The sequence below is a fragment of the Ictidomys tridecemlineatus genome, unplaced genomic scaffold (assembly GCF_052094955.1).
Source record: "Ictidomys tridecemlineatus isolate mIctTri1 unplaced genomic scaffold, mIctTri1.hap1 Scaffold_69, whole genome shotgun sequence".
Classification (NCBI taxonomy): domain Eukaryota; kingdom Metazoa; phylum Chordata; class Mammalia; order Rodentia; family Sciuridae; genus Ictidomys; species Ictidomys tridecemlineatus.
Window position 1 is genome coordinate 797,460 of NW_027524892.1, and position 13,711 is coordinate 811,170.

At 34.2% G+C, this 13,711-nt stretch overlaps 2 protein-coding genes across 2 annotated transcripts in view; one reads left to right on the plus strand and one right to left on the minus strand.

Annotated features, from left to right (window-relative positions):
- The window catches only part of LOC144374425 (transport and Golgi organization protein 1 homolog), a 36,446-nt gene extending 25,988 nt beyond the window's left edge, over window positions 1–10,458 (plus strand). The window contains exons 15-23 of the mRNA XM_078037268.1: window positions 4,026–4,127; window positions 4,976–5,036; window positions 5,152–5,187; window positions 5,265–5,332; window positions 5,452–5,552; window positions 5,734–5,871; window positions 6,843–6,919; window positions 8,499–8,649; window positions 9,658–10,458. Coding sequence (XP_077893394.1) covers window positions 4,026–4,127; window positions 4,976–5,036; window positions 5,152–5,187; window positions 5,265–5,332; window positions 5,452–5,552; window positions 5,734–5,871; window positions 6,843–6,919; window positions 8,499–8,649; window positions 9,658–9,935 — 1,012 coding nt within the window. The 3' untranslated portion in view covers window positions 9,936–10,458. The remainder of the gene's footprint in view (window positions 1–4,025; window positions 4,128–4,975; window positions 5,037–5,151; window positions 5,188–5,264; window positions 5,333–5,451; window positions 5,553–5,733; window positions 5,872–6,842; window positions 6,920–8,498; window positions 8,650–9,657) is intronic.
- The window catches only part of LOC144374421 (TATA box-binding protein-associated factor RNA polymerase I subunit A-like), a 59,272-nt gene that overhangs the window by 44,716 nt on the left and 845 nt on the right, over window positions 1–13,711 (minus strand). The gene's annotated exons all lie outside the window — the stretch shown is intronic.

Consider the following 13,711-nt stretch of genomic DNA (forward strand, 5'->3'; position numbering starts at 1 on the left):
CTGATTTTACTCTTCGGCATATATATATATCTTGTTAAAGCAAAGACAGACCTTCTTATAGACCTAACTATTTTTAGGTATTTTGACTTCTTTTGCCTAATTAATGCATTAAATATTGAAACCTTTCCATTAACTTTTCTAAAATTCTGTGATCTCCAAGCGACCTTTTTAGAATCTCAAATTTTTGTTCAGGCCAGTTCTAAATGACTGGCCTGTTTCAAAGAAACATTTCTCATTTTATCACTTTTTATTTAAGAGAACACTTGTTTTCTCTGTCCCTACTAGTAATATGAATGACCTAAATGGCAATTAATTTTCTTTGTAATGCAGTTAAATTATAGCACTATTTTTCTCAACTCCTCCAAAATTCATTCAGTCATCATCTGTGGTTTGTACTCTTTTTACTCATCCCCAGGTACTATGTTAGTTCATGCCTGTGTCATCTTTTCTGTTTCTAACCTAGGTCATCTGTCTTCATTCTCCATTATTTATATTTTTATATAATTTATTTCAAATTCTTAGTAATTTTCTCTATAGCTGCTTGAGTGGACTTTCTAAAATATGTCTGTCCATGTCAATATGTGCCTGTGGTTTATGAAGAATTTGCTTTCTATTTGATGACCTGTTCTTTTTTTCTTCCTTGTATCTTTTTAATAGTTTAAATATTTTTAATTATTTTCCTCATCCCCTGTATAAGCTTGATGTAATCATAAATTATAATGGAATTATAATTATATAATTGTAATTATATAATTATAATTATAATTTTATTCATCTTCTCATTATTTAAAGGCCATGGTATATATTCTGGATTTAATAAAAACCTGACATAGATTAATAGGTTTATTATTTTTTTTTATGGGCTTTAAGTAGCTCCCGAATCAGATAACTGTTGTGGCATTGTATGTTAGTACTTCATATACTGTGAACTCCATAAGACATTCATTCAATTTATACACATATTTAAAGTTTCTGTACTGCATTCTACACTGTTGGTTTCATATTTGAAATTATTTTCATTCTATTTGAACATTGTCCTTTAATGATAGATTTGATTAGTGTATCAAAGTAGTACAAGGATAAACAGAATAGTATTTTATCCACTAAATATTGCTACCTTTATAATCTGTATTAGGTTGACATGAACTTCATGATTAGAGTTAAAACCAGTTTCCATTTTTAAAGGATCTCTCTTTTGGCTACTGAATTTTGACTGTTACTTAGTTTTAGCAATTTAAAAATATCCAATTAATTACCATCTGTTCTAAATTTTTTCTTTAAGGAGTCCATTATCATTGTTGTTTGGTCTTATCCCTCCCCTAGTTCCTGTAGTCATTTCTCTGGTTTTTTAACAGTTTTATTGGGAAGTGCCTAGGTGTAGTTTTCCCCACCCCACCCACTTTTTCCTCTTGCAGTTATGTTGTTTGGGACCATTAAATATTTCTTGAGTCTTTTTTTAAATGTTGATTTTACCTCATTCTCTCGATTATAATAATGCATATTAGAATTTGATTTCCCCTGCCTCCTACATTCTGGATTTACTTCTTCTGGATATTTTCTTCTGACCTGTCTTAAAAGCGCTAGGATTTATTTTACTTCCCAAATCTGCTGCTAAAATCATTCATTGAGTTTAGGATTTTAAAAAGTTCAGGGTTTAAAATATTATTTTAGTTGTAGATGGACATAATATTTTATTTTATTTTTTATAGAATTTTTTTAAGAGAGAGAGAAAGAGAGAATTTTAATATTTATTTTTTAGTTTTTAGCGGACACAACATCTTTGTTTGTATGTGGTCCTGAGGATTGAACCCGGGCTGCATACATGCCAGGCGAGCGCACTATTGCTTGAGCCACATCCCCAGCCCGACACAATATTTTATTTATTTTATGTGGTGTTGAGGACTGATCCCAGTGCCCCACACATGTGGGGCATGTGCTTCACCACTGAGCCACAACCCCAGTCCTATTTCAGTACTACAGCTCAAACCCAGGACCTTGAGCCATGTGCTCTACTATTGAGCTACCTCCCCAGACTCCTTGCTCTTTCTCATAAGTGACTAGTGTCTTACTGCTTTCCAAGCTATCTTTAATCTCATCATTCTGCCTCTGCCTCCTGAGTATCTTCGATTGTAGGTAGGTCACCACACTCAACTATTTCTTGGTTTTATAGTTTCTAATCCTTTGACAAAATTCATAATCTTTTTTTTTCCTCTTTTGTGGTGCTGGGGTTTGAACTCAGAGCCTTGTGCATGCAAGGCAGCACTCTAACAACTAAACTATATTCCCAAACCTGAAATTCATAATCTTGACTTTACTTTTTTGAGTATATAAAGCACAGTGATTTTAAAACATGTGCGGATAACCCCATTAGGTGGTTTCCTTTTCTGTGGGATTTTTTTCTCACAGAATTTTGTCTTATGGAGTGCCTAATCAGTTTTGATTGGCTAACATTGTTGTGATAATTATAGATGAAATTTGAGGACTAAGATGAAGTTATCTTTTTATAGAAAAGTGTTGAGGTTACTTGAGTAAGATTGTCTGTCACTTTAAACTTAGTCAGCAATTAAGATAATTCAAAAATGACTTGTCTTTTCAATGTTTCAGTATTATTCCTTTTGGATTTTTTGCCTGTTCATCACTTAAGTGTGCAGTACTTTCTAATCTAAACTCAAAGGCTAGGGCTTTTATTAAGGGTCCCTTTATTTGTAGCCCCAAACACTTGTTTTTTCCCCTAAGCCCAGGAATTTGATGAAGGCTTAGTTCAGACTCATTATATCTCTGTGTTATCTTCAATATGTGGGTAAACCTAGGAGAAAAGTACCTTAAAGTGCCAGCCTTACTTGTAATTCTGAGATTCCTTTTTCTAATGGATCTTGGCCACATACATATATCTTCACTGCCTTTTTAGCTTGGATCCTTTCAAACACAATTTTATATTCTTATAAAGATGTTTTGATTGTTCTTAGTACTCTCAGACTAACTCTTTGATAATTGGAAACAAAATTCTCTCTGTCCTTCAAGATTCAGTTTTCTCCATATTCCTTCTTAAGCCAGTGGGGAAAATTATTATATTCCTTTAGGTGTCATTTATACCTGAAACAGTGAGCTCTTTTATTCTTTAGCATCTTACAAGGTAACTAGTATATTATAGCCACTCATAAAATACTTGCTGAAGAATTAAATGAGAAGCTATATAAGAATATATAATCCCCTTTTTCTATTTGGTATCAATAATCCTTTTTTACTATAGTTCTTCTGATTTATGGAAAATTAAGTTTCAATTTAATTATCTTTTGAATTAGAACTATGGCTAAAGTAATACAAGGATAGCAGAAAATAGTATTTTTTAAATCATTAAATGTGGCTACCTTTGTCTCAGTAGATGAACATCTTGAGTTTCATGATCAGAGTTAAAACTTGTCAGTAGATAATACTCTGATCGTGGGTCAGTTTGGCTTCTTTTCAGACATTATCAAAACTCAGATTTGTCTTTTTGCTTAATTGCAATTCTTTTGAAATAGATATCTAAAGTGTGAAAAATGTTCTGTCGTTAATTGCATAGCTAAAAAGACATATTCTAGAAGATTTTTTCTTTGACTGACTATATCTTTATTATGGTACCAGTCTTGGATTGAGAAAAGAGTTCCTCCATGACAAAGATATACTTAGTGTCCTACCCATGGCAGAAACAAGAAAAGAATTATCCCCTGCTTTATCCTAATATGTTTAATTATGTTAGGTTGATCAGTCCTGATCTTCCACATTGAAGTAAAGTAAAGTGAGTTTTTATTATCTTACACACAGGATACTTGCCCCTGGGGCACATGTTGTTTTCAGATTTATTTTATTTACTGGTAAGTAGAGAATTAAGAGGAGAAGTTAGAAAATGTAAGTGATTTGCCAGAGTTTGATTTACGAAATTGCAGGTTTGAATTTCTAGTTTATGTGCCTAAGCATTTTATAGAATTGTGGGAAGTGATATTTACAAAGAGAAACTTTTGATTTGATAACTGGCTTTATTTTAGGAAACTAAGCCACGAAGAATATGAGAGACTAGAAAAAGAGCAGCGGCTGTCAGCTGCAGATGAAACGGTGGTTTCCGCTGTACAGGAAGTTAAAAATTACAAGTGAGTTCAGTTTCTAAAGGAGGGTGTCAATGTCTAATGATCTAGTGTTAGCTTTCTTTTTAAATCTTTTTTTACATTATGTAGATAGAAGAAAATAGCATGGAAGTATAAATAACGAGAGGATATGAATACATTCAATTCACACAGGAGAAAAAATAAATTTCAACTTTACAAATGAAAAATGTTAACAAAAAATTTACTTACACCCAATGGGAAAGACCATAGGGAACTTGGTCAATGCAAACAATTCTGGGGGTTTTGATTGTTGTAGTAATTCTTTAAGAAATCAGTTTGCTGTGTGATGTATCAAGACCCACAAAAGTGTGGCATTTGATAGACCTTGGAAATCTTCTATGGATATAATTTGAAAAAAATAAAAAATGTTTTAAGGAGGAAGATATTTCTAGCAGAATTACTTGAGAACACACTGATGAACAGTTACAGAAATTATAATTTATCATTCAGAATCTTTAGCAATTAAATGATAAAGAAGTTATTAGTATTAGGTTTTTATTTTATTTATTTATTTATTTTTGGTGCTTTACTACTAAGCTACATCCTTAGACCTTTTTTTTCCCTTGAGACAGGGTCTCAGTTGCATAGGTTCCCACTTAATTGCTGAGACTGACCTCGAACTTGTGATCCTCCTGCCTCAGCTTCCCAATCATTGGGATTACTGGCATGTGGCATTGCACCTGGTCTGTAGTATTAGTTTTGATCACACTGGATTCATATAACTATAGAAATGTTTTTCTTATATATGATAAAGTCTTTAAAAGTATAGCTGATGGAATAAAGGGAAAATGGTCAGAATGTTTCAAATGTTATTCAATTGTTGTAATTCTTAGGCGGAGAATTGAAGAACTGGAAGAAGAACTACAGAAAACCGAGCGCTCATTTAAAAACCAGGTAGTAATTAATACTGTCCTGTAGTTGCAGAATTCTTTGTATCTAATACAGACAATTATAGGCTATTATAATGAGTCCCTAAAAACATATTTTTTTAATGTGTTGTCTTTTTCAGATTGCTGTGCAGGAGAAGAAAGCTCATGATAATTGGGTAAGATTTTTTTCCCCCTTTTCTTCATTTTGTGCATAGCCTACAGCAACTGAATTTGAATATTTTCTCTTTAATAGCTCAAAGCTCGTTCTGCAGAAAGAGCTATAGCTGAAGAGAAAAGGGAAGCTGCTAATTTGAGACAGAAGTATGTGATTTTGGTATCTTACTATATGTTTTATAGTGTTTTAAGGTTATGCTAGATATTATCTATGAAGGAATAGATTGCTGTTTCATAATTCAGCCCATTCTTTCTCAATATTCAAGACTATTGGAAATGACCCAAAAGATGGCAATGCAGGAAGATGAACCCATGATTGTAAAACCTATGCCGGGAAGACCAAATTTACAAAATCCTCCTCTGAGAGGTAGGGGGCACTTTGTAAAAGGAGCTATTTTATTTCTTGGTGCAGAATGTATGTAAATTACTTTTTATTTCTGTGTGTAATGGTTATGAAATAATCTGAATGATTTGCTAAAGCAGGAGGTGAGGGTTTGTGTCAGGGAGAAGGCTACCTTAAAGTAGTAACACGGCATTGTTGTCTTTAGGTCCACTGAACCATAATGGCTCTTTTGGTCCATCCCCCGTGAGTGGTGGAGAATGTTCCCCTCCACTGACGGCACAGCAAGCTGGAAGACCTCCTTCTGCTACTCTTAATCAAAAAGATATGCCCAGAAACGGATTTGGTGAGCATTCACATGTTGCTTTATAGTAAACTGCTTCAAGGTTTTGTTTTTTTTTCCCTTTTGAATATTCTAATAAAAACATAGAATTTGGGCCTGTACAATACATAGAAGATAATTTCTTACGTTATCTTTGTGAATGTTTTCTGTAAAATCTGTTCTAGAATAGAAAACATTTTTTTTTTTCCTGGAGGTCCCTGTATTGTTTTTTTCTTTTAAATTTTACACTGTGAAGTGTAAACCTTTATCTTTAAATTAAATCTCTATGGTGTTCCTTTCCAAAATATTATAAAAGTAGCCTTAAACTTTATGTAGCATACATATTTCCAACATGAAATACTGAGTCTTATTTCCAATTCTAAATAGGACTGTAGTCTTGGTAAGATTGGAACTCAGGTTATACAGACTAAAGAAAAAACAGCCTACACATACTTCAAGTCTATAGCTTAAAGTTTAGGACCAGTACTTATTAATCTGATGTTCTATCAACCCAAGGCAGTTCTTTATTTTACTTAAGTCTCTTCATAAATTGTGATTTACGTATTGGGCAACCCATTTTTTTAAAAAAAAATATTTTTAATTGTAGATGGACATGATATCTTTATTTATTTTTTAAATGTATGCTGAGAATCAAACCCAGTACCTCACACATGCTAGGCAAACACTCTACAACTGAGCTATGACCCCAACCCCTGGGCAACCCATTTTTAATGTTGCTTTCCAGTTATTGTTGAACCCTGACCTGTCCACCAGTGGTTTATTTCTTCTGAAAAATACATACAAGGGCTCTGATCTTTCTTTCCCAAGGGTCAATGGATGGACCTTTACCTCGTACTGGTCTTCTGAGGCATCTGGGAAACCCGTTGCCTCTGGTAAAGGACCAAGTAATTTCAAAGAATCTGTAATTGTGGATGGAGGATTTTTATTCTTTTCATGTTAGAATAAGTCTGAATCCATTCTTTGATCTCTAACAGACCAAGGATGTGGTCCAGCTCACATGAACAGCAGCTCCAGAAGTTCTTCTCCAGCTAAGGTGACGAATGAGGGCAAGGTAAGTTCTGTAGTTACTGTGAATCATGTGGTCATGCAGGAACATGTAGCTTTCCTACAGTACTTTCTCTTTGCTTTATCCTTCTTTGTGTTCTATTTGTACTATCCCATTTGTTTTTTAAAAAGCAAACTGTTCCCCAAGAACCTGAGACCCCCTCAGTCTCCACCATTACTTCTTTGACTGAGCATCCAGTTGGAGTAAGTACTTAGAGGTTGAGAACTGAATTGAGTTTTATTCTGTGCATTTCTGGGAAGGATATTCAGAGCATGACACTGATCTTGTTTGCTTTAAACTGCATGCAATATTGAGCTTACTTTTCTCCTTAACTTGGGAATGTTTCTTAAGTGTGTACAACTATAATGAACTACAGAATGTAAAAAGTTATCACTCTAACTTTATATGGTGTTTTGTGTTGAATGTTCTAAGGCAAAGTAAATTCATTATAAATTATATAATTCATCATTTTTATTTTTGTTTGGAAGAATGTTATTTAAGAATTCCTCCATTTGTGCAAACCCTATTTTGAGTGATTTGAATTAGATTGGTATCAGATTTTCTGTGAAACAATGATCATCTGAAATGACCTCTTGAGCCAGTCCCAAGAAATGGTCTCATTTGTTCACATAAGTGTATTCTCTTGTAACTGTGTTGCTATTATATCTGGTAGGTCTTCTGCAGCTCTATAATAAAATAAATTTTTAATTGTTTAGTTTCAAACCCACTACTCATAGGAAATGATAAATCAATATATCAAATGGTGTACAGTAAATGAAAGTAAATATTAAAGGCTTGTCTTCCTAATTTGTGTATATAGCACTGTGATGGAAAATACTTCTCAAGTTCCAGTGTATATATATTCCAGGAATATACATCTCTGGAGAAATCTAAGGGCAGCTTAGATAAGACCCCAAACCCCTTTGTAGTAGAAGATTTAAAAGAGAGCAAAGACCCATTGTTAGAGAGGAATAGAGGTGGGAAAAGCATGGCTTGGAGGCAAACCTGGGATTGAGTTCTTTAATATGCAGTGTGGCCTTCAACAAATTATGATATCCCATTTGCTTTTGTTCCCTCTTATTTAAAACAAGACAGTCTACGTAAAGATCTCAGAGGTTGAATAATATATGAAAGATTTACTGAAGATATAGTAGAATAGTAGCTATTATTACATGAGTAGAGAATGGATTTTTCATTTTATTCTGTTCATTCTTAATATGGAAGTAATGAGCTATTGTGATGAAAGGGAAGTGATGGGGATGGGGGGACTCCCTTTGAAATAGATTGTAGTGAATACAGCATGACATACTGGTCAGAAATCACCTCTGTTAATAACCCCTGCCAGTCCTCTTGCCTTTGCCTTTCCTGTGCAGATATAATCAGTAACAAACTGCTCCCTCTTGTGGCATCCTTCCAACTTCTGTAAGCTGTCAGTGGGAATACACAGGAGGGGTGGGTAGAGTTTTGTTGCACTGATGGTGTTCTCTGGACAGGTTTTGGGTTTTAGCTTTTATAGGTATTGGTACTTTGTCTTAATACATAGGAATTTTAAAACTTTTAACTGCTTTCAAATCTTAAATTGCAGGTTCATATGGCTATGAAAGGGCCCCCTCCTTTCTCAGGGGTACCCTTCATGGGACCCCCGATGGGACGGCCTCCACCACCTCCCATTTGGTATGGACCGCCACTTCAGCTCGGTGGGCCTTTTGGGCCTCGGCCAATTCCTCCACCATTTGGTATGATGATCTGAACAGTAGTGATTGACTTATAAATCACATTCATCTTCCACTTCTATTGCTTGCTAAAACAGTTGGTTGCTATCTCAGGTCTTAACAATGAAAGGATAAAGCTGAGTACATTTTAACTTTTCCTCCAGTTTTCTGGGACATATGGGACACTACATAATCTTATACTGAGATAGGCAATAGCTATCTCTCATAGACAAGGATAAGGAGCTATATACAGAAAAGCCAGAAATATTACTTCTGCAGATGTTTGTTGAAAATCTGTTGATATGCACTGCAATAGATGGAAAGGTGGATGAGACGCATGCCATAACTTAAAATTTTGTCACAGATATAAAAATCCTATAACATAAAGTTTGTAATCACCCATAATAGAAGCATAAGCAGTAGGTTATAGAATATAGAAAAGGAAAAGTCAAACCCTCCTTATCTTGAAAAAAGTCAGAGGGAAGTGTTAAAGAGGATTTAACAGTGACCTAATAAATGTTCCTGGTTTAATTAGGTGGCTGTGGAAGGCCTTTTCCAGGAGGGCATGCGTGCACCTTGATTCTGATGGCATGTGTAAAGTCCATGCTGAAATACTTCATGAATTTTTAATGGATACAGTAATAGATAGTGAGATTTCCTTTTATCAAAATTTCTTTGATGTAGTAAAGTTCTTATTTCATAATCTATCATCTTGTCATGGTAATACTTCCAAATATAAATGGAGCTCTTGTGAGATAGAAATAATTCTGCAATTATATAGTAGGGAAAGAAAAAAGACAAGCCTGGAGCTAGGTAGAGCCATGTTAAATCCTTAATATGTTGCTTCATGGCTGGTTGGTCAAAGGCTATAACCTAAACTTGTTCCATCTCAGTTTGCCTCATCTGGCAAGTCAGGATGTTCACCAGCTGATGTTCTAGGCTTGGGAGAAATTAAAGACTATATTAACATACTTGAAATCACCCTAGTTCAGAAATTTCTGGTATTTACATAACTTCCTTTTTATTTTCCAGGTCCTGGTATGCGTCCACCAATAGGCTTCAGAGAATATGCACCAGGTGTTACACCTGGAAAATGGGATTTGCCTTTTGACCCTCGTGATTTTTTTCCAGGACCTGCACCAGCACCATTTAGACCTTTAGGCTCATTTGGCCCAAGAGAGTACTTCATTCCTGGTGCCCCATTACCACCTCCAACTCATGGTCCCCAAGACTATGGGCCAGCACCTGCTGCAAAAGACTTAATGCCTTCAGGCTTTAAAGATGAAACTCCACCTAATTCTCAAGAGTAGTGAGGGCTGTTCACAGGCCTTAAAAACACGGCCCATAAAATTAACCTCTGACACTTAGAGTTAAAGGATTATTGGCTTCAAAATATAAAAGTTTATTTTAAATGGTTTATGTTTTCAGAATGAAGCTGCCTTGGCGCAGTATACATTTTGAGCCAAAATATTTTCCCCCTAAATATCCCCCACTTAAGCTAGAGTATCCTTCCAATTTAAAAATGTGCAATAAGGAATACCTTTGTTTTAGTTAATGTAGCATATACAATTGCTAAATGATTTAGAATGTCATAATTATGGACATTTCCTGTGGAAATGCTTTAAGAACATGTATTTCCATTATCCTATTATTAGTGTATTCCAGTTGATAACAGAGAAATGGTGTTTTATAAGCTTGATTTTTTTTCTCTTTCAATATCTGGTCGCAGAGACTGTTGGGCTAAAAATGTTTACTCAAAGATCATAAACATCATTTTCCTTCTTGCTGAAGTTCTTTGTTGTAATAGTTCATAAAAATTGTTTATTAATATTTCCCAAGTGTCTGTTGATTCATTGGATCGTCATGAGATTTTGTGCCATTGGGGAAGCATGTAAACGCAGCATATTCCCTGTTGCTCACTGTTAAGGAGGCTGGACCTTGGTCAACTGTGGACTTCTACAGAGGATTTCTTTTACTTGTGAGAAGTCTTGTGGCTCTATTTTTGTAGCACATTCATGTACTTTTTTCTAACCACTATCCATGTGAGAATGCTTTTCTGAGAATGAGTTTACATTAGTAGCAAGATCTACAGCTTTTGCCATTATTGCATTGTAACAGTAAAATATAAGGTGGTATGTTGTGTCTATAAAAAATAAGGAAATTTCTTTTTAAAAATGTACACAACACACTCTTCTCTTTCCCATACCTTCCCACTGATTTTCAAGGAATATGATAAAAAAATTAGAAAAGTATAATCCTCTAAGAATGAATGAAACTCTAAGGCTTATAATGTCTTTACTCAGCAACTACGGGCTGAATTAAATTCTTTTTTTTGATAGATACTCAAACATATTTTATTTAAAAAACAATTAAAGCAAGTCCTGGATCTGTAACTACTGTCTTTAAAACAATGTTTCTAAGAACTAGCTCTCCAGAACTGTAATTTTAATTACGGCAATTTTAACAATACATTTTTAGAGGTTTAAGATTTAAATAAAATTATAATAGCCTGATACTTTTGTTTACTGCTAGACCATATTCTTCCATTCTTTTAAATTCTAGAAAGTAATAGGATTGTTGAAACCTAGAACATAACATATCATTGTTTTTTTTTTTTATGTCCCCTAAGTATTCTCAAAATAGGGGCAAAAGCTTCAGTGTGAAACAAAATCTCGGTGAAACAAAATCTCTAAACTACTGAAGATAACTCAGAATCAAAATGAATTCTTCCTAAAGGACTCAAATTCTATCTACATAACCTCCATTTAGTATTAGAAGCAGCAGCTGTGTGTAAGAGGAAAACCATATAATAGCTTATGCCATTTTTAACCATGTAAAATAAAATTTAAGTCACAAACACATTTTGAATGTATCTTTCAACCTCTACAGGACACAAGGCAATGCTGAAGTTACTATAACTTCTAATTTTAAAATAGCATTTAAATAAAGGTGATGTCAGCTAGGAAGATAGATTTTCAAGAAAAGGCAGATTTATTATTTTATTCAAAGCAACAGTAGTTTTCCCTCTAAAGCCTTTTTTGTATTTATTCTATTAGTAAGTTATAATGCGTTCTACGTAGTTTATCTGAGCAGTTCTGAACCCACCCATAGTTGCCTCTCCTTACATCCATCTAATTGATTGTACCACTTCTGTAGCAAAGCCCAAGGTAGCTGCCCATATACAGGTTGTGTAGAGAATACTGTCCCCTGATTCAATTATACTTTTGTATCTCAAAAGTTTTAGAAGTCCTCTCCAGCAAATTGTGTTTGAATTTAGTTACTAAAATCATTTCATTTGTGAAGCAGTAGTGTTTCAACCTGAAAGTATTATTGCTATAGTTGTAATTATTGTCCAGTAACTCATCCCCTCCCACACTAGAAAGTAAATTTAAACAACTAATTTGTGAGATACAGATTGCTTTGTGTTAACTGCTTCAAGATAAAATCACCTTTTTTTGGGGGGGGAGGTTTGGTCATTCAGGTCTGAATTAAAGCTAAGCTGATGACAATGTTCAATTTAAGTTTGTTTAATGCTGATGAAAGACATTCATACAAAGCATCCTCTTTTTTTTCATATAACCCCATTCTTTGGTGGAAGCTGGGGTTGTGGCTAAGTGGTAGAGTACTTGCCTAGCACAGGCAAGGCCCTGGGTTTAATCCTCAGCACCACATAAATAAATAGAGGTTAAAAAAAGCATTCTTATGTGAAGGATGCTAAATGTTTCTTCATATAAATTATCACTTTGAGGGGCTGGGGTTGCATGTGAGGCACTGGGTTTGATCCTCAGCACCACATATAAATATAAAGGTACTGTGTCCATCTACAACCAAAAAAAAAAAAAGGTTTGTTTTTTTTAAATTATCACTTTGATATACATGTTTTATAGTATGAGAGAACAGAAAGAACAATGTATCAGTTTTGCTACATTTTAATAGCAGATTTTAAGGGAGCAACATCAAACATCAGTAACATCAAACAAAAAGGTACTGAGTACTCCACAGGGTACAGACTGCTGCCAAGCACCTTGGAAAGTTTACATGACATGGAGAAGATGAGGCCCTTCTCTTGAGAAATTTACAGTCTGGAAATTTTGACTACTCAGAGTTTCAGTTGAGTGAACATTTTATTAAGGCAAATTCTTCATTTCCTAGAACTACTGTAGACTGAACTATTTTTGCACTTGTGAAATTAACCCAATCCAGATGAAAGAAAAGACTAAATTTGGTTGATAATTCTTTCAGGCTCATATAGTTTTATGAGTCTAGTAAACAAAACTGACCTAACAGACAACTGAAAAATTAAAGACTAGTTCTCTTGAAGTGCAAGGGCTAAAACAACTGTTATTTGTTTTAAAAAGCAAACGGATGGTATGATTAGGGTTTACACTAGTTTAAAAATAGGCCAAGTATTGCATTCCCTTCATGCATTGTTCATTTAAAATAGTGAATATTAAAATACGTGGGTTCTACATGTAACCCACAAAAAAGCTCCTCACAAATCTTTATGTTCTGTGTATCAAATATACACCTTGTGTACTATGAAAGTTTTATTTATGTCTCATCAAGTTTAAAGTAATGTAAATAGTGAAATTATAATAGGCTAATGACCTGCATATTTTCATATGAATGTCAATATATCTAAATAGGAAATAAATGGCAGTCATATCTACCTATATTAAAAAAAATAAAATATCTTTCCAGATTTTGCATAAAGACAAGGTATGCAGGTTTTAAGGTTTCACAATCAGTTGTCAGAAAAACAGCAGTTGTTCCTAAAGTATCTCATTAGCATCTGACTCAATTATTTTTAGATGACATGATTTAGAAGACGTAAACCCACCCCAAAATTTGTAATTATTCTGAGAGAGATGGTTTTAATGTTAACCCTAGAATCATTAATGTTAACCCTAGAAACAATAGCAATGTGATGTAGAACAACTAATCAGCATGACTAAAAATGTGCTCACTTTCAGAAAAACAATCTGGTCATCTGGAAAAAAAATCACAGCTACAATCTGGGGAACACTCCCATATAGGATATTGATCTGATCAAGGCATACTATTTCTAAGTAGAACCAGGGTGAAT